This window comes from Alternaria dauci, chromosome 4 (assembly GCF_042100115.1).
Source record: "Alternaria dauci strain A2016 chromosome 4, whole genome shotgun sequence".
Classification (NCBI taxonomy): Eukaryota; Fungi; Ascomycota; class Dothideomycetes; order Pleosporales; family Pleosporaceae; genus Alternaria; species Alternaria dauci.
This window is the reverse complement of record NC_091275.1, coordinates 1542782-1567432: the sequence shown is the minus strand read 5'-3', so window position 1 is coordinate 1567432 and position 24651 is coordinate 1542782. Positions and strand designations below refer to the sequence as shown.

Sequence of the window (24651 nt, the reverse complement as noted above, 5' to 3'; positions counted from 1 at the left end):
CCGATAATGAAACCTGTTTCAGTATACCATCTATGCAAGGTTTGTATCGAGTTCTAGCAGAACATGGCTGAGTCTCGATCGAAGTTCGTGGCGACAGGTAGCAACTACCTAGCCTCTACGCCCGGCTGAACTGCAGTCCAACACCACACCCAAGCGCAAACTGCTTACCAGATCAAGCTTTCATCACAGAACTGGTTGCATATATGCGACTTGGATAGATGAGACCTGTGTTGGTCAACGACAATGTACCAATGTCTTTCAACGACAATGATAACGAGAACTACGACAACTGAATCAACCAAGCGTAGCAAATGAGCCACGAGACAGGTACATGCATTTAGCAAGCAGAACGAGAACCCAACTCTCTGTGTTATTGTCGACAAAGCTCAGGGGTGGGTCAACCGGAGTCGTTGCAACACGTGGTGCACGTGCATAGTTGGCTCTTCCCCACACATGCCAGCAAGCTCTAAACGCGTTAAGCTTTTAGAGCCGCATGTCGATCATGCAGGAACCGACGGCAAGAAGGGCTGCAAGTAGAAAAATAAGGGCTCAAACAGTGGTTCAGAACGTGTCGGAAGACTCCCGAAAAGCTGCGGAGTTTGCTTGCCGAGTGGTGGCTCGGCGATTTCCGTGCATTTTGGAGCATTTTGCACTGCCAGAAGTCGAGAAATAAAGCGCTTCGTTGTTGTCGTGGTCGTGCATCTGAAAAGTGTTCCCTTGTTGTGGATTCGGGCTGAGTTAGCGTATTTGGGATGGGACCCGCCGGCCTCCAGCGCATCCCCAACACCCCTCGACCACATCTGCCTATCTCGAACATTTCGCCTCTCGGTGGCCTTTATCAAGACAATAATTCTTCGCCCAGTCGCTTTTGTGGAATCCTGCGCCGTCTTCACCTGTGCATCGCGCAGTCGAGCCTTGACTCCCCAATTCATAACAACACGACGTGCAGGCGAACACGCCTGTTGGCATCGCGCACACACTCGCCGTCATCGGCGCATATGCAGCACACGGCTCGCCTGCATCTAATGTCATCTTGAAGCCCGGAAGATCTACATCAGCGGTGTAAGTGCGCCCTCACCGCGACGCATCTTCGGCGCCCGTTCACTCACACGATGCCGCAGGACCGCATTAGGCTTCACCGCGACACCTCCTCCTCATGTCTAGCCGAGCGAAGCGCAAGTTCGACATCGACCCCAACGCATCCGACCCCGACGATTACGACTACGACGACTCGGAAAGACGCGCCGCGCCCCAACGGCGCCGTAATCGACACACGCCCGGAGCTAAGAAGAAACCCTCCAAGCGCCAGCGACGCGCTTACGGCGGCTCTGACATTGACGACGACGACGAGATAGAGTCGGACGATTCCTTCACAGAGCGCTCCGAGTCGGAGGAGCCCGAGATCAACCCGGCGACAGGCAGAAGCGTGCGCCGCGCCACCAAGAAGCAGATCAAGTACGAGGAGAGCGAGGACGAGATCGAAGACACGCCATCAGAGGACGACGCGCCCAAACCCGCATCGCGCCGCCGAGCACAGCCGTCCATCGAGCAAGCCGAGAAGCCTTCGCTCATTGTGAAGCTGAAGATGCCCGACCACGCCTCGGGTCGCAATCTGCGCACGCGCACCGGCAGCAAGTCTCTTGCGCGCGGAAAGACACCCGAAGTACACGGCACGCGACGTAGCAATCGCTTGTCGCACGATGTCGAAGAGCCCATCGTCGAGCTTACAGACTCTGGCCGGCATGTCAAGGTCGTGCGCGAAGGCACTCGCAGCCCCGAGCCTGTCATCGCGCGCGCCACCCGAGGCGGCAAAGGCCCCAGAGTTCAGCACCCCAGTGCCATCATGGAGGCTTCGCAAGAGAACTCGATGATTCGCGAGGACAGTCCTGGTCCCCTTGACGCGCTTCTTGCTGGCGAAGAAACTCAAGTCAAAGCTAGCAAGGACAGTTCGCCCGTACAAGAAGCACAGCAGGACGACGCTGAAGGCGAGGACGATGACGACATGGAGGGTGTCATTCAGGAGTCCCAGCACGAAGAAGCCGCCGAAGAAGAGTCTGACGAGGAGGGCCCCGTCACCCGTGGGGGGCGCAGTGCACGGGTATGGTCAAGTTCTCACTTATGATTTCTTCAGTAGCTAACATCTCCTCCTAGACCCGTGCCGTTTCCGCGAAACGCAAAAAGGGCGCCGATGAGAGCAGTGATTTCGAACCTCCCGCAGACGACGACAAGGAAGAGGAGATGTCCGAGTCCGATCACGAGAAGGGCAAGCGTTCAGCGTCCGAAAGCGCATCAGGGTCAGGACGGCGCTCGACCCGCCTCCGAGGGAAGAAGGGTCAGTCGCAGCGTAGTAGGCGCAACTCTACCTCTGAAGAGTCTGGGCTAGATCAAGACGAATTACAAGATGAGATTGAAGAACTCGAGTACAACAAACGACGGCGCCTCTCTCGACGCAACCCTGATAAGGACCTGGCCTACGACGAAGCGCCCAAACGCCGCGCCCGCAACGCCCCAGACTATCGTGTTGTTCGACCGGAGCAGAATACCATTTTCGAGAACGACGACGACGATGCGCCTGCCATGGAACGACCCAGGGCACGAGGCGGACGCTCCACATACAAAAGTCTATGGCGCAGTCAAGGCCCTTTTGGTGGCGGCGTGGAGGCTGGCATGGGAGCTGCTGGTGGTGATTCTGATAGCAGTGAAGACGAGAACCAAAAGATGCCCAAACCCGTCGGCGGCATGATCGGCATGACTCCTACTACGGCCACCGCCCCTACCTTCGGCTTTCCTCAGACCAACAATGCAGATTCTAAACAAGACTCTGGCGGTGGCCCCGCTAACCTGGGTAAGGTCAAAGACAAGAAGGCCCTCGCAGATTCCGACCCTCTTGGGGTTGACCCAAACGTCAATTTCGATGGTGTCGGTGGCCTCGACGATCACATCAACAAGCTCAAAGAGATGGTCATGCTTCCTTTGCTATATCCCGAAGTGTTCCAGCGGTTCAAGATTACTCCGCCCCGAGGTGTCTTGTTCCACGGTCCGCCCGGTACTGGTAAGACGCTTCTTGCCAGGGCTCTTGCTTCCAGTGTTAGCACCCACGGACAAAAGGTCACCTTCTACATGCGCAAAGGTGCTGATGCTTTGAGCAAGTGGGTCGGAGAGGCTGAAAGGCAGCTCCGTCTGCTGTTTGAGGAAGCGCGGAAAACACAACCAAGTATCATCTTCTTCGACGAGATTGACGGACTGGCGCCTGTCCGCTCTAGTAAGCAAGAACAGATTCATGCTTCGATCGTCGCTACTTTGCTTGCTCTCATGGATGGTATGGACGGCCGAGGACAAGTCATTGTTATTGGCGCCACCAACCGTCCAGACTCTGTAGACCCTGCGCTTCGGCGCCCAGGACGCTTCGATCGCGAATTTTATTTCCCGTTGCCAGACGTTGCAGGTCGACGCTCTATTATCGACATCCACACGAAGAATTGGGACCCACCCTTGAAGCCGGAGATGAAGGATCAGCTTGCAGAGTTGACCAAGGGTTACGGAGGTGCCGATATTCGAGCGCTGTGCACAGAAGCCGCTCTCAACGCAGTGCAGGGGACGTACCCTCAGATCTACACGTCTGAGAAGAAACTCCTTATTGACCCTAGCACCATCAAAATTCTAGCGAAGGATTTCATGATCTCGGTCAACAAGATGGTGCCATCTTCGCAACGAACAGTCACGGCTAGCGCAGCACCACTGGGCAAGAACATTGAGCCATTACTACGGAAGCCCTTAGCTGCGATCTTGAAGCGCATAGATGAGCTTATTCCTCGGAGGAAGAAGCTTACTGCGCTGGAGGAAGCTGAGTATGACGACCGCGATGACGAGAAAGGCTTCGAGCGCGAAGCCACGATGCGCAACTTTGAGAGTAGCAGAATCTTCAGACCCCGTTTGCTGATCAGCGGCCTTCAAGGCATGGGTCAACAATATCTTGGTGCTGCACTCTTGAACAGGATCGAAGGTCTGCATGTTCAATCTTTCGATCTTCCAACCATTCTTGAGGACTCCACCCGAGCGCCCGAGGCGGCCATTACTCAGCTGTTTACAGAGGTCAGGCGACACAAGCCTAGTGTCATCTACATCCCTTCAGTCGATGTCTGGTACCAGACACTACCTGCGCAAGCGATCAAGACCTTCAAGCTCCTGCTACGAAGTGTTGGAGCAAATGAACCGATCATGCTGTTGGGTATCTTGGAATTACTCAACGAGAAGGAGAAGCCGGATCGCCAAATGATGATGGATCTCTTCTCCTTCTCGCAGTCCAACCAGTTCCAGCTTACGCGTCCAGACCATGAAGGGCGGGCAGAGTTCTTCAACAATATCAGTCACTATATTCGCATGTCTCCAGCAGACTTCCCCGATCCGGACAATCGGAAGAAGCGAGTCCTACCCGAACTGGAAGCAGCACCAATCGTTGCTCCAGTCATTGATCCAAAGGAGCTTGCAGCACGTGAGAAATGGCAAAAGAAACAGGACAGGCTTACTCTCAACAAGATGAAGATTGTTATTCAACCTATTATGGATCAACTGAAGAGGAGTCACAGAAAATTCTTCAAGCCCATTCTAGAGGAGTCATGGTACTCATATCTACTTGAGGAGCAAGACTCTGATCATGTGCGATCGGACCTGCCACGTGAGCAACAAGAAGAGCAAGGTGTTGTACGTCCATGGGAATTCTCGAAAGACTCGAAAGGCGTGGACGTGTTACTGCACGTCGAGAGCGGCAACAAATACTACAATCTGGATCTAGGCACTATTGAGAAACGCCTGTCAAACGGATACTACAAGCGTCCTGCAGATTACCTCTTCGACATCAAGACCCTCGTAAAGGATGCAAGGACATTTGGAGATGCTGAGCGGACTCTGAAGGGTAATGAGATGATTACAAACGTTGAGGTCGACCTAGACAACTTCTTTATGCACCAAAACCCCGGCCTTCTCCAAGAGTGTGAAGCAGTCTACCAGCGCGAACTGGAACGGGAGAGGAAGGCGCAGGAAAAGCGCGAGAGAGCCATTGCCGCCAACAAGGATTTCGACGATGTCCCACGCGTTCCACCTGAACAGTCAATCGGTACTACTGAGACGTCGGGGCCCATTACTTTGGGTGAGCCTGTGCCTGGTCGTTTGGCTATGCCTCCGGTAACTCCACTGCGGGCCCCTCACGCAGAGGGCATGTCTAATGGTACGAGCGGCGACGGCACCCAGCATGCAACGAATGGATCTACCGCGCCGTCCAATGATGACACTCATATGACAGACAGCCAAGATCTCAATGTCAACACGCACCATGATTTCCAATTTCAGACCCCAAGCAGAGTCGAGGGTCAGGGCACACAAACACAAAAGTCGCAGATGTCTGGTCGTACTTTTATGGCACCAAACTCGCACCCGAACGACTATCACAATAGCGCCTCTACGACAACGTCTGGGCAGAAAACTTCAAACAGGTCTTCGGACAACAAATTTGGCACTCAGAGCAGTAATGGTGCTGCGCCATCCGGCATTCCTAACTTCTCAGAGATGATGCCAGAGCAGAATGGGTCGCAGCTCCCCGACACACAAGGTTCGCCAACCCCTTTCCATCAACGATTCTATATATCCCCTTTCCTCTTATCAGAAGACGCCGCTGACCACATTTCCGACACAGAAGTCCACTACGTAAGCAGCCAGCCGTCGAACTCACAACCATCGCAAACGTCGCAGTCATCTCAGCACGTTACCTCCATGCCCGCACCCGCACCTCCACACCACTCGAACCTCAACCAGATCCTCAACGACGAAGAGCCGAAGCCACAGCTTATTCTTGATGACAATCTGGTCAATGACCTGCATAGTAAGCTAGTCCATTCGACATCTGGTTGTTCGCTCGAGCAGCTGGAGCAGATCAACGCCGCGCTCATGGACGCCATCTGGAAGCATCGTTCAGACTACAACCGCAACCTGGTCCTTAAGGAGGTTACCGAGGCGTTCAATATTATCATCAAGGACATTGAGACTATGCAAGAGATCATGAAGTCGAGCCAAGAAGAGGAAGAGGCCGAACTCCGGCGGCAGTATCACTCCACACAAGACGATTGGCTCTCGCAGACACAGGCGCGTCGCTGAGTTGGCATAGTTTGTAGATACCGTTCCTCATTTGGGAAGTTGATCGGTGGATTGGCATCGCATAGAGCATGCGCGGCGTTTGGCGCGGGTGGGAGGCACATTTGAGCGTTGCGTTGGCATTCATTATTCTGCACTCTCCTCATTACCACACTCATGTACTATGACCCGTCTTTTTCTTTTCTGTTGGCTGAGAGATGCATGCATGGTTTGCATTGGGATAGGGGGTCTCTGGTGGGGCTGATCTGATCACGCAATTGGTGATCTGCGGATGTAAGGAAGTAAAAGAGTAGAATACCAAATCAATAGCGCTTGTCGTACACACCGTTTGATACCTGATTATCGTAATTGCTCAACATGGTTCTCAACTAACATTGTGCTTGCTAATTGCCATACTTGTTCGCCTCTGAAAGTATCTCGACTACATGTGAGTTACCGGTTGCACTCGGTCGTTACTATCTTAAATCAACTTGACAGTATGATAGCCAGCTTCGATTGGCTGTGACATCTTTCGCGTCGAGACATCAGACACTCCAACCCTATTCTTCCTGTGCTGATGAATATATCGGGAACTGTATGCCAGGTGCTGCATCTCCTCCGATCCAAGAAAATCTTCGGTATCAACCGGGCCCTGATTACATCGGAAGACAAACTTTAACTAATCTTCCGGCCACTCGATAAACGATGGATACTGTCTCACATATACACATCCCAATCACACCACGACGCCCTTGTAAATCTTCGGGAGACCATTGCCCATTCAAGTATGGCAACTCGAGGAATGTCTGTGGAAGGGTCATCTGGATCGAATGAATTAGAGACAGCCTCTACCTCTGGTCAGTCCGAAATTGAACTACAGAACAAGGAGCCAATCACAGTATCTACACCTAACATAAGTCTCGTTTCAGGTATCGCTAACATCGAGGCATGTGAGCATTGGTAATGTGGAAATGGGTGGCTGCGCCCAGCATTTGGACGATCGTAAGCCCAAGGAGATTGGTAGATCCGTGGCTACAGAGTAGGCGATACCGTAACTTCTCCGGAGGGAACGAGTTCGGAGATTCCGAAAGCATATATTTGCAATGCAAAAGTATGAGGCCTGGGAACGCCAATCCAGCTTCTACGCCTCCCGCTGCTCGTACAACCCTGGCAGCTTTTCTATCTCAAGTGCCTCTGTGAGCGTCCATAGCCCAGACAGGCGAGCAGGTACACGGTCCGCGACTCTCCGTAGAAGGGGAGTAGCAGCATGCAGCTCACTGTACACGCGCATGCTGAGCTAACCTGGGAAGTGGGAGAGATTGGAAATGAGAGAATCCGCGGCCGTTGAAAAAGCACAAAAGGACCGAGAGAGGAGCAAGGGCATAGGCCACTGAGATGGAATCTGAACGCACGAGGTAAGAGTTACCTAAAAGCTATACTTCCATCGTGGTGACCTCTGAACCCTACCCTTGCAGGCTGGCCGTCTTACGAAACTCGGACCTACAAGACGATGCTCGTTGTCCGTGGGCTCCGGTCGACGGGCATGACGTGGTGAATCTACAGCCGTATGTATTGACATTGTGTCTTCATGAATGTTTCTTTCATCTTTCTCATGGCCAACGGTCGGTTGTTGGAGTACCTTACGACGGCGTTAGAATCTATTTCTGGGAGTCCCTTTTGTACGGTAGTAGTGGTGCAGCTAGTTGCATCGCACGTTCAGGTGTTGACGAACCTTGATCTACAACATCTCGTCTTAATCAGCAACTACTTTGAGTTTGATGGTCCTTTACTTTTCCCACTTAGCCAACGCCCCTTTCAAATACCCTTCTTTCTTCTACTCCTGCCCAACCGAGATTAGTACAGAACCGCAACGTGCATCCAGACGAATTCGGATTGTAGTAGAAACCTTCTAGAAGCAAAAGTAAGCAGCGCTTTATCTGCGAAACTAGGTGCGTGGGCAATAACTCGGATGGGCCGGAGCTGCATGTCAGCAATCTGAGGCTCTCGATGCAGGAGAACCCCCTCATAAGCACCCGACTTGAAAACCCAATACTGCGATTTGATACCACTGCACTGGTTCCAGCAGAAGTGTTCCAACTATCACGGTAAAATGCCATGGATAGCGGGCCGAAGGGCAAAATGCAAAATGGGATACGAGTGCCGAAATGCAAGGTTTAGTTGTCAGACGAGGCAGAAGCGATTCAAGGAACTTTCCACGAACGGAAGGCCAGAAGCCATATTGCGCATGATCAGGCGCGGCGCTTGGCTGGCTGAGGAGGATCGCGATGGATGGCCTTGGGGCCTCGGCCAAGAGTCCTTTCCTGGGGTAAAAGTAAGGTAAGCGGGTCGTGCGCAGGTAGTCATCACACGAAGGTCGTCCTCAAAGCATGGAGAGAGAGTTTGTTGAGGTCGCTCTACTCGATTAATCAAAGACGTTGTACTTTGTGTTTCCATTCGTGCCGTCGCATAGGGGCAGCGTGCTAGTCCACCTGGGCATCCTGCAGAGACGCCCGTGCACATAGGGGCATTTGCGCAGCTCATATCCCCCGAAAGATGTTCATTCAACGTCTATCTCCCGCGCACGCATCAAATGGTAACACGCCGGCTGTCGGCGGGCGCACGTAATGGCTTGCTATGTGACCGTGCGCGGAGGCGTTCGGTAGCCCAGCTATATTGGGGGCAGGCGGGCCATTGTGGTGCGCTCGGATAGCCCGATGTTTGAGGCTTGCGTGAGATTGAACGTAGAGTGTTCAGAGCGTATCATGTTAGTGAGATTCAGTACTTCGCTACGTAACGGAGGTTTTTGAAGCCGGAGGGACCCTGGCTAGGAGAACCTGGTGCTGATGATCCCCAGGTCTTTTCCTGAAGGATAATCCGGAGCTAGCGCAGATCAGAGAGGAATCTGATTCGGCAACACCGCAGTCGCACCGCGACATGGAGCGCAGACTCCACGAAAGCAACAACACGATGCCGTTAAGGAAATTGCGCCTTGCTTGACATGCGTGCAGCGTGTGTAATCAACCGGCCTTTTTTCACAAGCTCCCGCAAGCCTCCCAGAGGCTTTCACCAATCGCGATCTAAGGTTGGACCATCATATTAACCGAAAGAACGAAAAGGAAGGGCTCCTCGTGGCCTAGCCGAAGCCACTGACCCTCTCTATTGGTGTCTAGACTTTCGAGACTCAAGATACAGCTAGGTCGGCTGTGCCGCATGTCGGTCTTAGGGTCGGTGGCATGCATGGTTGTATGCCTGTCAGATGACGCTCCTTCGGACTGTTCCCCTCTTCCGGACACATGGAGACTTTGGTGGTGACTGGCGTCGATCTACGGAGCACGTTATCACAAACTGTTCTGAAGCAAAAGACGACAAGATAGTGGTCGAAGGCGCCATAGAAGCCTATGGCATTACCTCGCACCGGGTCTAACAAGTTTCACATAAAAACCGCTGTAGCGCTCGCGGGCTAGCAACCGTCTTTCCAAGCAGCGACTAGGGTCATGGATGCCGCGAGTGACGCTAACGGTAATCGGTGGAGACTGGGGTCATCGCGCTCGTCTTCTCCCCAGCTTATAGTGGATCCTAGATTACAAAGGTCCTTGTCGTGGGTTGATGGGCCCTCTCAGCATGCTGGGGAACCTAAGTCAATCGTACATCATCGTCACTTGCCCTCCAGGGAGTGCCCTAAGATCTGCTCTGTACCTGCGCTGGTGCTAGGTCCGACGCCATATTTTTACTTTGCTTCGCGTACGATATTTTTATGATTTTCTCGTTCGATATGATAGCTGCGAGCGGCCACAGGTGTCTTTCTTTTTAGGTGTAACCTATATATCCTTCGAGACATCGCTGGATTGATACCTAGGTAGCTCGCCACCCGCAATGACTATTCATCACGAGCCCTTGGACGCGGAGTCGGCGTCGTTTGTACTACCGGACCATATTCACCCATGGCTGCGCTCAGTCGTCGTTTTCGGATTCATCAGCTTCTTCGCATCGGTATCATTACTATTCCTCCTCACTTACAAACTGGTTTCCTGGCAACTACGATCGAGGCGAAGCAACCAATTCGTCATTTTGATATTCAACCTCCTGTGGGCAGACATTCAACAAGCACTTGCGTTCCTACTAAACGTCGAATGGCTGCGACTGGGATCCCTTCAAGTCGAAAATCCAATATGCTTTGCGCAGGGCTGGCTGGTATCTACGGGTGATCTGGGAAGTGGAGTCTGGTGCTTTGCCATCGGATTACATACATTCGCCTCAGTTATTCTCAATTTCCGTCTGAAGCCGCGGAGTTTCTACATTGGCATCTTCCTACTCTGGGTTTTCATCATTGGGGTGTCTTCGATTCCCCTTGGTATGCACGGAGAAAGCATCTATGTACGGTCCGGCGTATGGTGTTGGATCCATCATGACCTCGAAGACCTACGATTGTGGACACAGTAAGTAATGTCAAAGTACGAGCTGTATTTGAGGCATACACTGACTTGGTAAACCAACCTTTAGTTACGTCTGGATCTTCATCTTTGAGTTCGGAAACGTCCTTATCTACGCCATAATCTACACGATCTTGTCAGTCCGCATTCGATCCGGCTACTACACAATCGAAGAAGCTAAGCGCGTACGCTCCATCGCAAACCTCATGGTTGTATATCCACTAGTATACGTCGTCTGCACCATCCCGTTGGCTTCCGCACGAATGGCGTCAATGTCCGGCAACCCACCGTCGCTTGCTCGTCTTTGCCTTTCGGGAGCCATGATCGTCTCGAACGGCTGGCTTGACGTACTCTTGTATACATGTACTCGGCGCATCATGATCTTTTCTGATGAACCACCCTCCGATGCTGATGGCATGGATACCTTTGCGGCGTTCTGGATTGAGAAGCCTAAGCGCTTTGGAGGCGAATGCACAATCGAAGCGATGAACACACACACAAGGGGTCGGCGATCAAAGAGCAAGGTAACACTGCCGTCGAGCAGCGAGAGTTCAGACGATCTCTTTAGAATTGGTTCGAATGATATCAAGTTGTTCACTACAACAAAGGTCATAAGTGAGCCGGCACAGCCAGAAGACTATGAAGAGATGGAAGCTGAGGCACGCGTGGCACGACCTCGCACGCCAACGACTAGATGGAGCCAGGATTCAGGCAATACGAATGGAAGTCGCCCTCTAAGTTTGAAGGAGCTGGCGATGCCCCATGTTGCGCATTGAGAGCCCTTTCGGAATTTGAACGAAACGCCATCATCATGGCACATATCGAGCATGTACATGTACATGAGATATGTGCCAAGGACCCAAAGCTCTGCACCTACTACGATGGTCCAGGAGATGCAGCGCAAAGTCTACCGAAGTACGGTATATCCGAACACTGGATATCAGTCCTGCAACGATGCGAAAGACAGACTGCCTTTGAGGTAATACGGTAGAGGGGTAACTACCTCTGTTAGAAGTGCTGCCGCCGCCATATCGCGACATGCATACGAAGAACGGGTTCCGCCCATGTACATAGACTATTAGACAAGCATTACGAATTCATTACTCAATAATTGTGCACTTGCATTCTTTAGCCATCTCTTGATCGCATCCGGACCACGTACGATTCTGCAACTCAGTGATCAGTCGACGTCCCATTCGCCAAGAATGCAGACAACCTCGCCCCAAACTCCAGAGTGTACGCCGAATCAACCAACTCGTCGAATTGTCTGACTTGTGTGCCGTCCTCTGTAAAGGTCAGAATAAGCGCATATTCGTTCCCATACGGTCCGACCGGCGTCGACGCCGTACTGCGTGCATGTATGATACATGTGTGCGCCTCGGGGTCATGCGTCTCTTGGAAGACTGTGGCCTGTAACGAGATGAGTCATTCGCCCTATCATATCTCTGGGGAAATAATGATGCTTACCGTGAAATTGATGTACAAAGGCTCAATGGTTTTAAAATACGCGCGGTACTCATCGTTGCTTTTGGGTGCGCGGGTGAGAGAAGCGGGTAGGATTTGTTGCTTGCAGTCTGGAGTTCGGTATGCAAGAATCCTTTCGATATCCCAGACGTTGTATGATTCAATGACCTCTTTCGCAACGACTTTCTGAGCTTCGAGACTGTGTGTATTCGTCAGGGTGTATCGGGTGAGATAGAGCTTCCACAATCTACGTTATGGTCGGTAGCTTGAACCTACTTGGCCTGGGGAATGACTTCGGCGTTAACAAGGCATTTGTTCAGGTTTAGACCTATCCAGATGTCGCTGGTAGCCAGAGTTTCGGGGCTCGGGAGAGATGTGGCAGTAGCGAGGACGCACATCGTTGTCGTGAGAAGGGTAGTAGATGTCTTCATGATCGCGAGCAGAGTTGAATTTCGGGTTATTGTGAATTCGCCGTAAGGGAAAGTGCAGAACGGAACAAATTATCTGTAGTAATCCCAGAGTTCAAATACTCTTAACAGCTCATTATTGAAGCACGTCGTTCACAATCCTCAGAATGCCAATGCTTGTTGAGGCGCGATAGTACCATGATATCGGTATGGAAGGGATAGTACCTGTCCGCTAAACGATTTCGAGCATCTCGGCATCCTTCCCGAGCCGTCGCGAAGAGGAAACAATAAAATGGCTGCGTAAGGGTGACCCTTCTCGAATCGATTTCCTGCCTAAACTTCGACGATCACGTACATTTCCAAGGCTAGAAGCCTAGAAGAGTAGTGAATTGCTTCCAACAGTGTTTGATGGGAATTAGTTGCTATGCCAATTGTCGGTTGATTGGTTGGAATCGCCATGGTAGAGTAAGGAGACTTCCTATCCAGGACCATGTGTTCACCGCATCTTCCAAAATTTGATCCTATCGCGGCTGGTATTTCACTCATCGTATACGTAACAAGTCGCCTGTACCATGAAAGACTTGCTCTGAAGGTATTCGCAGTGTTTTACCTTGAGACGCTTATTAGATGAAAGATATGTATTCTTCTGCCTGGGGTATTGCTCAAAGCTTATAAAATAAAGAAGCTTCGTAGTCATCAATTCCTGGATGATTCGTGAATGTCGTTGCCTCTCGGACCAAAACAGACAGTGCCTCCTTGTTCTTTTCCACGTCTACTTCCCGCGAGTATGTACATAATTCCTCGAAACACAAAGAACGCCATACGTGGAATGTCAGGTCTATACCAACGTGATCAGGTCGCGAGGCGGAGTATTGTGAATCCGCGACGGTAGACTAAGCAGTTGGAAGAACTAATCAAACAACGTCAGTCTAACGCAGGACTAGTTTATGCCTTTGATGGGCGCTTGGAATGGACCGTAAGCACAGCGTGTGGAATGACAAGCCAAGACAGAGTCGCCCATTGAGTGGTCCCTTTTGAGTACGGAAGTCAGAGTAAAGTGGGTATACCTGGCCACTCATATCCCTGCTCAGTTCACATGCTTACCCATTCCATCCAAGCCTGAAGGAATCCTAGCCTGCCTTGCCTCATGTGCTCCGCAAACTCTTCAAAGTTGATGAGACCGCTACCCTTTCGTTCATTGATCTCCTGCTCGACGGCCTCAAGACTGGCTAGCATGAGGAGGTGAAGACGTGATCTTGGGTCCATAGCGAGCTGACGGATTGAGCGCTGCAACGGCTTAAGTTGATTCGTCTCAGTGTGATGTGGGTTCGTGGAATGGTTGATCTGATTGTGTGCGCACGTGATAGTGTCCACGCCTCCGATGTTTTTAATGAGGAGACAGTGCATTTCAGGGTTGTCGGTGTACCATCGCCAGTTAATCGCATACATGTCATCCTCTGCTCCTTGCTGTACTGTCAAAGAGCTGGGCTGTGGGACTTCTTCAGAAGAATCTGTAATATCATGTACCGGGGAATCGCTTTCGCCGGCATATCTTCCCTCTGGGTATTCTGCCAGGCCGTCGTGGTCAGCGGTCACAAAAAAACAACGGTTTAGGTTCGTTCCCTCGTCTGATTGTAGCGAGGATGTATCAGTGTTGGAAGCTGCACTGGTCTTTGAGGTGTTTTCCGAGACAGTCCGCAAGGCTGTTGGTGACGGTTGATTGGACGAGTCTGGCCGAAATTGGGGCATAGTAGGATCCCTGTAAGTACTAGCCGGACTTCCATTCATTGCAGGTGGTGCAAGCCATCCTCTGTTGTATACACATTCCACGATAGCATTGAGAACTTCTTCTCGAAGCTGGGATCTGATCAGCAACGTGTTCCACATCATCATGTTGTCGACGTTCGTATCTCCGGTTATCGTCACGGATTCAAGCACGCGCTCTTCTACATCGTCGTAGACCTCTTGGAGAATTGCGCATGCCTCTTGTTCGGTATATGGCTTGCCATTAGTACGGTTGACGAACAAGTTTCTGACAAATGGTCGTCCTTTGTTGAGCGTCCTGCAGAATCTGTCGATGATGCATTTCGAGAATCGAAAAATGCCAACCTGTACAATAGCTGCAACATCAAACCTACTCTCGCTGGAGTGATGCATGGTCAGCTCGTCGATGGAGGCTGCTCTGGCTCGACGCTCGCTGCGCTTCTCATGCGCGTCCATGGCCATATCCTCTTTCTCCAGGAAAAGCGGGTTGAGCAATTCGTTAAATCCCTGTTGCGTGACCTGGTATAACACCTCTTTGCCAAGGTCTTGTTCAGGCTCAGGGATTTCATAGCCGCCCCATCGCTCTCCGAGGGGCCTGGACGAAGAGGCATTGGAGCGTGCATCGATGTCCACATCATCCTGGAAGCGGACCCTTGACGATGACCGTGAGCTCCGGTTGCGGACCCAATCCTCATCTGTGTATGCGGTTTCAGCGGTATCATCCGCCCCATTGACGGTTCCCAAGCCGTTCGCGTCGGACTCGTCGAACCCTTCAGGCCGTGTTAGGCCCTCTTCTTCGTCAATGTAGTATTGTCTACGAGCCCATCTCTGGGCGATAATGTCATTTTGTTGTTCGTCTGGCGTTCGCGGTGAATACGCGGGTTCGGTATGGTGAAGACCTGTTGTCCCTATTATCTCAGCCCGATCTGCCTCATCGCTGTTCTGCTCCAGCAGCGGGAGAGCTGTGGTCGCGTCTTCTTCCCTCTTCTGTCGTAGGCGAGGGTTATTCGTGTTGGATGCAGCCACACTACGGGGCGGAAATACAGAGCCTAGTGGCTGGCTAGAGCGGATCGTGTCCAGGGCTGACCGCACAGTTACTTCGTCCGACAGCTCTGAGATGTAGTTTCTTGTAGCTTCCTTCTCGATGGCATAGTATGCCCTGAATATGCGCAGGATGTCCCTGCGCGATATGTAGCCATCTCCATCGATGTCGTATCCATTGAAGACTATTCTGGCCTTGACATCGACATCAGCGTCATGCATGCCGTCGAGCCCTTTGACCCACTCATCGAACCCGATGAGCCCATTCTTGTCGGTGTCGTAGTATGCGAAGATGCGGTCGTAGACGAGGTTGGGTGCGGCGACGAAACTATTGTAACGAGGGACGAATGCGTGGTTAAAGTCGCGTCGATCGATGGCCCATCCTACCCCGTTGGCGTCGGCTGCCCACTCAGTCCCTGCAAGACAAGTAAACTGGTCCCACAAGGCCTCAATCTCCTCCACTTCCATCTTGGTCTCGGCGACGAGGCGTCTCTTAAGTGCTGGATCGATGGAGGGACTCATCATGTGAGGCTTGCCAGGGTAGAGGGGCTCTTGCTTTGGTAGACTCAGATATGGGGCAGGGACGCGAATCTTGTAGAAGATGTGGTTTTTGTAATGCGAGTTGGTTGCTTCGCAGTTGGAGCACAGGTCAAAGTCTGGACAGTTGGCGCAGTGCCACCTGGTTCCCCGGATAGGCCTCTCGTCGCAGCCGTTGCACGTAATGCCACGATGTATAACGCCCTCGAGCCTAGCGCGGTCCTCTGCAATGTGGTACAAGGTGCGCTGAAGCGTCTGGCCTTCGGGATCTATAGCATCATCCGCGTCCTCGTCGCTTCCCAAGGACAAATCTGTAGCTGCAATACTCTCAGCATCATCGCGAGCAAGGTTGTCGCCGGGCGGGAATATCTGCGCATGCCTCGCCACAGCGCGGGCTATCTGAGCACGATCCAGTGCTGCGATGTTTGGATTGCGGGTGGTTAGCCAAGTTCCGACACTGTCGGCTTGTAGTGGAGAGAGGGGTCGGTCGGGGTAGAGGACGACCAGCAGGCGATCGAGGAACTCGTTGTATAGGCGTGTTATTGCGTTTTCGACGACGATAGATTCGGCGTCTGGCTGCGCGCTGAGGATAATATCACGCAACTCTGTGGGTGTGACGAGATTGCGAGGGTCGAGGGGCACTTCGGTACCGAGTAAATCGTATCGCCCCAGAAAAGGCATGTCGCGCTCGTTGAGCGGGAGGGTAGGGGCCGGCGGTGGTTCTCGCGGGCGGCGTCTGCGGACCGCATTGCTGCGCTGGAGACCATCACCCGAGCCAGGGCTTTGGACTGTGTTGTAGACGAGATATGCCGCGAACCCAGCTGATACGCCGGTGAGGAACAAGACGGCGGGCGTATAGCGGGACACGGTTGAGGGTGTTGATGCCGTCATGCTAGAGTGGACCCAGACGAGCGGTGGCTGGTGAATGCGCAGTGCAAATATGATGGAATAGAGGCTGAGCAGAACATGGCAGGTAGCGTCCTACCAAGAGCCCTGCAATCACCCTTTTGACGTCTTCATGGCCGCGAAGGAACGATCAGACGCTGCTCTGACCAAAGTGTTTGCAACCCGTGGGCCCTCGTGCTGCCCACACTGCGACAGTTGCGGCTGACTCAGCACCAGCTCACGGACTTCCGAAGCTTCGCATTGGACAGAACACCTTCACGCAACAAAGCCAAAAAGATGCACGCATTGAACATGAAAAGTGCTCTATGGCCAGTCAACTATCCACCCTACCACGCAGCATGACCGCCGTCCATCCTGAGGTCCGCTCCTGTCATGAAGGAACTTGCGTCGCTCAGCAAGAAGACCGCTGCACCGCGATATTCCTCAGGCTTGGACAGACGGCCCAACATGTTCTGTGTGGGCCACGTGTCTCTACGCTCTGGGTATTTCTTGAAGAGCTCCTCCACCATTGCAGTCACAATGTATCCTGGCGAGATTGTGTTGACGCGGATGTTGTGCTCGCCCCATTCCGACGCGAGGTTGCGCGCGAGCTGCATGACACCGGCCTTGGACGCGTTGTATGCCGAGCAGATGAGACCCTGTTAACTTGGTTAGCACAAGACATCTGCTATCGTGTCGAGGTAGCCGTACCCTATTTGCGACTGTGCCAGACATGCTCGCAATGAGCACGATACTTCCGCCGTTTCCAAACTTGATCATTTGCTTTGCAGCCGCCTGCGCAGTCATCATGACTCCGGTAATGTTGACCTCGAACATGCGGTTTGCATCCTCGGCAGTGTATTCAAGCGCAGTTGTCTCTTGTTGAATACCGGCCGCAGCAATCAGCCCATCAAGTCTGCCCTCCTTGTTGGCGATTTCCTCGACAATCTCGTGGAGCTTCTTGACATCTCGCACGTCTATTTGACGGTATTCGAGCGAGGTTCCGAGTTCGTTCTTTGCTTTCTCAGCAATTGGCGCAAAATCTGGCGAGGGCTCCTCGAGTCGGTCAAGTGCGTATACTGGAGGCACATGTTAGCTGTCCAAGCTCTTGACAGTCCAGCTCCTTGGAGAGACATACCTCGTGCGCCAGCTTCCAGCAATGCTTCGGCTTGTGTCAGACCGAGTCCTCGAGCACCACCCGACACCAACACTACTTTGCCCGCTAGGCTGAACTCTGGAAGTCCTTGAGTCTTTGGCATGGTTTGGATCATTTGGATTCAATTATACAAGTCAAAAGGTACAAGTGCTATGGAGATCAAGGTATGCGCAAACAAGTTCGCTCAAAGACGAGTATTTGTATACAGAAAGGGAATGCGAGATCGGTTCGTAATGTCGACGCAGACCGGGACCATTGTGGATTTTTAAACCGGCTCCAGACGGAGATGCTGGTCACCGGACGCTCTTGGATTAGGCCTGGCCTCGGATTGCCATCCTCTATTGCATGCATGGCACAGTTGGGGAAGACTCCAGTACTCTTGTTTGCGGGGAAGCATACCGGCATCTTCGATGGGTTGCCTGTTTGGGCATACCGAAAGGTCCCCGCGGGGATCTCTGGTATACTTTTTTGGATCATGACCCACGTCGACCTCGCGTGGCTTGGACCAAGAGCCAGTAGAATATTCGGCCTCGAGACGAGTGTGTTCGGCTCGGTCTCGGGGCATACGAATCTGTTACGGCCGTGAACGTGCTGGCATTCTGCCCAAGTCAACCAAAGGTGCATCGCCAGTTCTTCGATACACACACCAAGACGATAGTGACTCGTTCGCATGTGCCTCTATTCTCAGAAGGACGCATTTGGAGACTTTCCAGTACGTACAGGCGCTGAGAGGGGTGTTGATGTTTTCGTACTTTCGCATTAAACCTACATGCAGCTGTCCAACGGACAAACTCAGAGTCTGATGACACATACGAAAGAAGGACTGCTCCATGAGTTAAAAATGATACCAGCTCCAGATTGATGCTTACACAGCCGCCATCCTGGCGATTTGCACCCTGTCATCAGGTAAGTCGCCTCGGGCCTGATCGCTCAGCAACCGCCTTGAAGACCACCTAGGGCACAACTGCGCAACCATGCAATGGCAAGTTACCTAAAGTTATGGTCGACATCGTGCGATCAGAAGGCACTGCTAAGCCCCAGCGCGATGTACCTAAGTGTGGCACAGTTGTGCGTTGCGAAGCGCCGTGCAACAACTGAGCGGTGCCTAGGTAAGTTTGAAACGTCAGATGTTGAAAGCAGATTACAACATGCGGTACTGAAATAGCAGATGCCATGAATCATCAAAGAGTTTTTAATCATGTTTGGAGATCTCCACCCGTTATGCGCGTTCGAAAGGGTGGCGGCCCCAGCCACTCCCGCACTGCAAGCGTCATCGTTTTGATCAACTCATCCAAAAGAAGCTTTTTCCATCTACCAGAATACTTCATGGCACTCAACTTGTCATTTTACAAAGGGGAAGGTTGCCAAACACCCATACTGTGTGCCTCAGTCGCATGGACCGGGACACCAAAAGCCGCCCGACAAGGCTGCCCACAAGGCCCAACGTGTGGGGCAGTGCATGCAGACGAACAGCGGCGCCAGCAATGTCAACATCCAACAGGAACGGCAAGATGAAACCCGCCTTGACGCTTGAGCAAGGCTCAGGTAGAACTGTCTTCCTCAAGTTAATTGGGGCGTTGTTGAGGATGCACGGGAACCTTGTATTCGCGAATATCGTGTGAGGCTGCTGCGCCTTAGGCCGGACGGTGGGTTTGATTGTGCATGTGGACTGAACTGATTGATCAAGACAGCAAGGTCGCAAAAAGAGATATGTAGCAGGTAGATTCGCGCTTCGAGGGCATATTCCACATACAGATTTATCGTTTGGTACTTCCTTGTGCTCCACACATCTCGTACATCACATCACACCTGGGCAACAACATAAAGACAACCACTTCACTCAATGGCACCACATACCCTCACGCTAGACGACTACCTCACACTATCAAGACGTTCAGAGTACTGCGAATCTGCCTACGACTCCTCCTGCACTACGCACCGCACCATCATTCTCATCATCATCATCTTCGTCGGTGCCTTGGTCGGCGTCGTGCTCAGCTTAGTGTACCTGCGGAGTCGCAGTCGTAGATATGCTCGGGAACGCGCTCTACGTGCTAATGGCGGGATGGGAAACGGGCTCACAGTGCTGAGAACTGAAGGTGGAGTGTCGACAGTGAGACTACCGTCGGCAATGACGATCGGGGAAAAGGCACGGGGTTGTGATGAGAGAGGCGTGTTTGAGGCGCCACCGCCACCGTATATGCCGAGGTTACCTGAGGTTGCCAGGGTGTACCGTTGAGAGTATTGAACCAAGATCCACGAAAGAGCACGTCCGCCCGCTGTTGGTTCCTCAACAGCGGGGACGCCTGTGTGCTCTCGTTGAGTTCACCGACCCATCACGGCACCACTTCCCGATAGCGGAGTGAGAATACACCCACGCCCAAGGATAAATAGCCAATTCCGCATCGAGCTCACGGCTCCAGTAATTTCACGATCGTTACCAGGACAAACCTTCTGAGATGATAGGACGCTTCGCAAACGAGGCCTCCCCTCAACCGTCCAGTGCATCCACCAGCGGCTATGCGCGTATCGCAACAAAGATTAAGATGCCCTCAGTTGCACAAGGTGGCACAAAGAGTATAGGCAACAAATGCTTGAAGCAATTTCGACATGGGCACGGAAACATCATAGCAGTTTCTACATTTGGTTCACCTATATCAAGTCCCTAAATTTCCAATATCATCATGAAAATTTCCCATCGAAGAAAGAACGAACGCCACTGTCTACCAACCCCCTCTCCTCGTATAGGTGACTATTCTTGCCAGCCCGCTTCTGTCTTCTTATCAAGCGCCCTGCAAGCCAAGGCCTACTCCATCCCCATTGCCCATGGCGCCGTCGTCTCTGCTTTTATCTCTTCCTCTGCCCATTTCCCTAATTCTGCGACCTTCCATAAGGCCTCTTAGTCCTCGCTTCTGTAGCCCAACTACTGCACTTATCTCCCCATTCCATGTCTCTCGGTCTTCAATGCCACTCCCATCCCCAAATCCGCTATCGGAGGCTGAAGCTGATGTTGCTTCCGACGCCGCTGAGCTGACTTCGTCATCGTGATTTCGATCTACATCAGTGTTGACGCGGAGTGCGCGAAGGCCGGCATCCAGACTCCGTTCCACGTCGGCAACTGTAGTATTGGTGCTCGAAACAGAGTTTGAGAAGCCATTTGTAGTTCCGTTTGTGCCCGACATACCATTGACACCCTTGAATGCGATACCAGAGCCGCCGCCAGCTGCCATGGCTGCAGCGTTGAAGATTGCCGCAGTATTTCTGTTGTCTAGTAAGACATGGAGTCGTTCGATGATCGCTTCCAACAAGCCATCAATGTGGTATGGTCGCGCCAGCTGGAGTAGAGAACAAAGAATCTGCGGTGAGCATAGGGGTGAGTTATGTGGTGGTAATGAAGATGTGTACAGGAAATGTATAAGGGCTTGAAGTGTGAGATGGGTGTGTGGGAGGAACAGGGTTCGAGGTCGTTGCGACGGCGAGTGCGATGAAGGTTCTGGGGGGCTCAGTGAGGAGTAAGAGTTCGCTGACACGGCTGTAGCCTCGGATGGCGTTATAGTGTTGGCGGTGAGTGTTGTCGCGGTTGAGTAAGTCGTCCTGATTGAAGGTGTAATGGTAATGCTCGAGTTCCTTGATGGATGCATTGTGGCAGTAGGTCGTAGAGTCGCCGCCTCGGCATTTTCTTTCTCGGCGCTTTGGGCACTCTCACGAAGCAGCTGATTGAAATAGGGGCCCCAGCGTCGAGCAATGATGTGGGAGTTAACGGGTATGCGCTCGCCATGTAACGCCAAGAAATCCATATCCGCGAGTTCTCGCATGCCTAGAGCCAGCTGACCAAGCTCCGTGGCTGCGGGTAACAACGTGCGACCACCGGCAAGCATGTCAAGTCCATCGTGCTGGGGTGGTGCGCTTACAGAACTAAATCCCGATGCTGGTGTTACTTTGCGTGGGTTATCGTAGAGTCCAAATGCCTCTAGTTCAACCACACACATGTTTGAGAAATTGATGCGCCGATGGTTGTAGTCTTCGACGAGACTTCTCTTGCGGTTTCCGAGAATAACGAAGCTGTTTCGACGATTCCACAGCACTCCCCTGTTCCAGCTCCCCTGGCTGAAGATGTTACCACCGGCTTCGATGCGGCCCCAACTCAGCGTTCGCAAGTCGAGAGCCCACAGTGCATACTCTTGTTTTGAGGAGGTCAAGAATGTACCGCTCACTACAAAGTGATTGTTGATGACACCGCCGTTTGGAAATCGGAGGCCCGGTGGCGAGAAATTGCCGTGCATTGGCTTCTCAGAGAGAGTTCCATCGGGGTGCCGTACTTGTAATTCGAGTTTGACATCTAGGAAATTGTAGTTGGAGTATATGAGCATTGAAGATTCGCCAGTCTTGTTGGAGATTCGCTCTTCGGGTGCTCTTGCTTCACCAGCCTGTCGTGTTCCCCCACCAATATCGTCGGGGTCGATGCTGGTAAGAGGCGCAACCACGCTTCGATAAGCGCCGCAACTTCTGCCTAATGTGCTAGTTTCCGTCCACTTGAGGCTCCGGAGATTGAAAACGCTGATCTGTTCAATGTAGTGGTTGGCACTGTCCTGCCCGCCCACGACGAGCATCTCCGCGCCACCCTCGCCATCCAACTGCACGCCAAGAGAACCCTGGTTGGGATTCGAAGAAGGTGGGTTGTGCCGTATGGCTGTTACAGCAGCCGATGTCGAACTGAAAACGGCAGAGCTGGGGAGTATGGTGGCGCAATGTGCATAACGACCTTGGGGTGGATCGGTTGTGGCGACATGCATCCACGTTCTTGTAGGCGCATCGTATATGTGGACATCGGACATGACCACCACCTCAGGTTGAGCATCGGCAGGAGCACCTTGTATGACAGAAGTTGCTTGGTTAGAAGATGGACTTACAGGTGACATGCCTCCATAACAAACAAGTTTCGTGTCACCAAGTGGGCAGACGCTGTGGAAATACCGAGGCGGCGGAATGTCTCCTTTTGCGTCGACTTTTGTCCAGTGGCGCTTGACGAGATCGAGTTCATACAAGTCCGAGGTAAGCTGTGGTCTCGTCCGGGATAGTCGGCGTCCACCAAAAACATATAGTTTGTCGCCTAATATGGTGGTAGTGGCGCCCACGAGGGGATGTGGTTCTCTTCCAGTTGTACGATGTACATTGCAAACTAAACCCGACAATCCTGCCGTTGAACTTGTCGGTGTTGCAAGGCCTGCAAGCATAGCTGGAGACTGAGACATACCAGGCGTCCGGGTTGAAGATGTCGGTGGCCGGTCGGATCCGCCATCTTGACCGTCTTGATGGTGCAAACTTGTTTGGCTGTTGTTCAAACTCGACGTAAAGGGTGCCGATGTTTGAGAATCCAGGGTATGAGTCCGGCTAGACATGCTGCGCGGGCTTTGTAGCGAAGCGGTAATGTGCTGAGAACTGCCAAGGTCAAGAAATAACTCGACGGAAGAGGATGCGAATCTCTGTAGAGGTATAGTCCAGTTTGGTATCACAACCTCCACATGACGAGACTTGACGCTGGAGGATACACTCAGGGATTTGCCGCTCGGCAAGGGGATTCCGGAAACGCTAGGACAGCTACTCGATGGCGAAGAGCTGAGGTCAAAACTCGTACAGAGGCTTTTAGGTGTTACAATCTGACCATGGACGATGGGCACGTGCTTGGATTTGATTCGACGAGACCAATCAGATTCCGGTGGAGTTTCCGAGTGGATCCTGCGATAGGTGATGGAAAGAGAACCCGTAGAGTCGACAGAACGTCTCTTCTTCGTCAAGACCTGTCTGATATTTATCCCCCTTGACTTTTTCCAAAATGACGACGTGTCATCCAATGGCTCGGTACTAGCACCGACAGAGGGATAGAATAGGCCTAGAGGCAGTGCCATCGTTAGTAACCAGTTTGCAGGATGAGAATGAAGATGCAAGGTAATGCTGAAAGATGAGGGACGGCCTGATTTTGAAATGGTCTGTTATGAGCTGCAACATATTTCCAATGCGGACGTCGTTGCAAGGTGCGAGCTACCAAGAGAGGCCCTACCGCAAGTTGAAAAACCATCTTTACACATTAGGGAAGGGCATGTTGCTGCAGTGCGACTTGCTACCGTGGCACGAACAGTGATCTTGCGACGCGGCGCCTTGCGGTATGATAGGGGAAAAAATCTAGCTCTTTTCGGGATGAGAGGGCTATGATACGGGAATGGCAAAACGACACAACATGTTGATGCTGACAGCATGGGCTGAAAATCGACAAGCGAAACAAAGGGAGGGGTGCAGGCTTATAAAAGGAAGAGGGGCCTTACTTGTGAAGGAGAATTGCCACACACGGGAGCGAGCGGGGAAGATGATCCAGGGGAACGGTAGACGTATGCAGAGAAGGAAGAGGCGGTATTCAACGCGTGGTGCTGCTGAACTCGCGCGATACAGATGACAGCGAGGTTCGTGTGGAGGCCTCTACGCTGGAAATGGACTAGAGCCTTGGCAAGAATCGTCAGTCCTGGCGCCTGCAGGTTCGCTAGCAAGGTATCGATGTTGGACGTATCCAGAGGCAGAGCGGCTGCAGCACTTCGATAGCTGAAGACTTTCCGGTGGGGTGAAACAGTAGTAGACAGGGTAGGCGGCGGAGGGTGTGGAGGCGGAGGGAGATCCGAAATGAGATGATAGGCTGAGACTCGTGAATCAGACCGTTGCACGCCATACAAGGGAAAAATCGAACGCCACCCCTGTAGTTGCCTAGGCAGAGCATCGCTATACAAGGAGGATTAATTGCTCTTCCTGTAGTTGCCTGAGTAAGGTGTTTGATTGTTCTTGTATAGCGTGGTTGGGG

The 24651-nt window shown here is 52.4% G+C and overlaps 7 protein-coding genes across 7 annotated transcripts; 2 read left to right on the top strand and 5 right to left on the bottom strand.

Moving 5' to 3' along the window:
* The first annotated feature begins 779 nt into the window (after positions 1-779).
* On the top strand, positions 780-6455 carry ACET3X_005070 (uncharacterized protein). The gene is made up of 4 exons (XM_069451234.1): positions 780-1062; positions 1122-2098; positions 2152-5605; positions 5690-6455. The coding sequence occupies exons 2-4, from the start codon at positions 1157-1159 to the stop codon at positions 6145-6147; spliced, it is 4854 nt and encodes a 1617-aa protein (XP_069307114.1). The 5' UTR covers positions 780-1062; positions 1122-1156; the 3' UTR covers positions 6148-6455.
* Positions 6456-7680: 1225 nt separating this feature from the next.
* On the bottom strand, positions 7681-8109 carry ACET3X_005069 (uncharacterized protein; the record flags this gene model as incomplete). Its single annotated transcript, XM_069451233.1, has 3 exons — positions 7681-7762; positions 7856-7861; positions 7985-8109. The coding sequence occupies 3 exons, from the start codon at positions 8107-8109 to the stop codon at positions 7681-7683; spliced, it is 213 nt and encodes a 70-aa protein (XP_069307113.1).
* A 1627-nt stretch (positions 8110-9736) lies between these two features.
* Positions 9737-11661, top strand: ACET3X_005068 (uncharacterized protein). The gene is made up of 2 exons (XM_069451232.1): positions 9737-10559; positions 10624-11661. Exons 1-2 carry the CDS (start codon positions 9997-9999, stop codon positions 11327-11329), a joined length of 1269 nt encoding a protein of 422 aa, XP_069307112.1. The 5' UTR covers positions 9737-9996; the 3' UTR covers positions 11330-11661.
* Positions 11662-11726: 65 nt separating this feature from the next.
* Positions 11727-12448, bottom strand: ACET3X_005067 (uncharacterized protein; the record flags this gene model as incomplete). The annotated part of the gene is made up of 3 exons (XM_069451231.1): positions 11727-11963; positions 12021-12216; positions 12294-12448. 3 exons carry the CDS (start codon positions 12446-12448, stop codon positions 11727-11729), a joined length of 588 nt encoding a protein of 195 aa, XP_069307111.1.
* A 1068-nt stretch (positions 12449-13516) lies between these two features.
* ACET3X_005066 (uncharacterized protein) lies at positions 13517-16657 on the bottom strand (the record flags this gene model as incomplete). The annotated part of the gene is made up of 1 exon (XM_069451230.1): positions 13517-16657. The coding sequence occupies one exon, from the start codon at positions 16655-16657 to the stop codon at positions 13517-13519; it is 3141 nt and encodes a 1046-aa protein (XP_069307110.1).
* Positions 16658-16972: 315 nt separating this feature from the next.
* Positions 16973-18028, bottom strand: ACET3X_005065 (uncharacterized protein). Its single transcript, XM_069451229.1, has 3 exons — positions 17790-18028; positions 17363-17730; positions 16973-17310 (listed from the first exon to the last, which is right to left on the bottom strand). The coding sequence occupies exons 1-3, from the start codon at positions 17920-17922 to the stop codon at positions 16999-17001; spliced, it is 813 nt and encodes a 270-aa protein (XP_069307109.1). The 5' UTR covers positions 17923-18028; the 3' UTR covers positions 16973-16998.
* Positions 18029-19109: 1081 nt separating this feature from the next.
* ACET3X_005064 (uncharacterized protein) lies at positions 19110-24574 on the bottom strand. The gene is made up of 2 exons (XM_069451228.1): positions 24128-24574; positions 19110-23697 (listed from the first exon to the last, which is right to left on the bottom strand). Exon 2 carries the CDS (start codon positions 23204-23206, stop codon positions 20591-20593), a length of 2616 nt encoding a protein of 871 aa, XP_069307108.1. The 5' UTR covers positions 23207-23697; positions 24128-24574; the 3' UTR covers positions 19110-20590.
* Between the last annotated feature and the right edge of the window lie 77 nt (positions 24575-24651).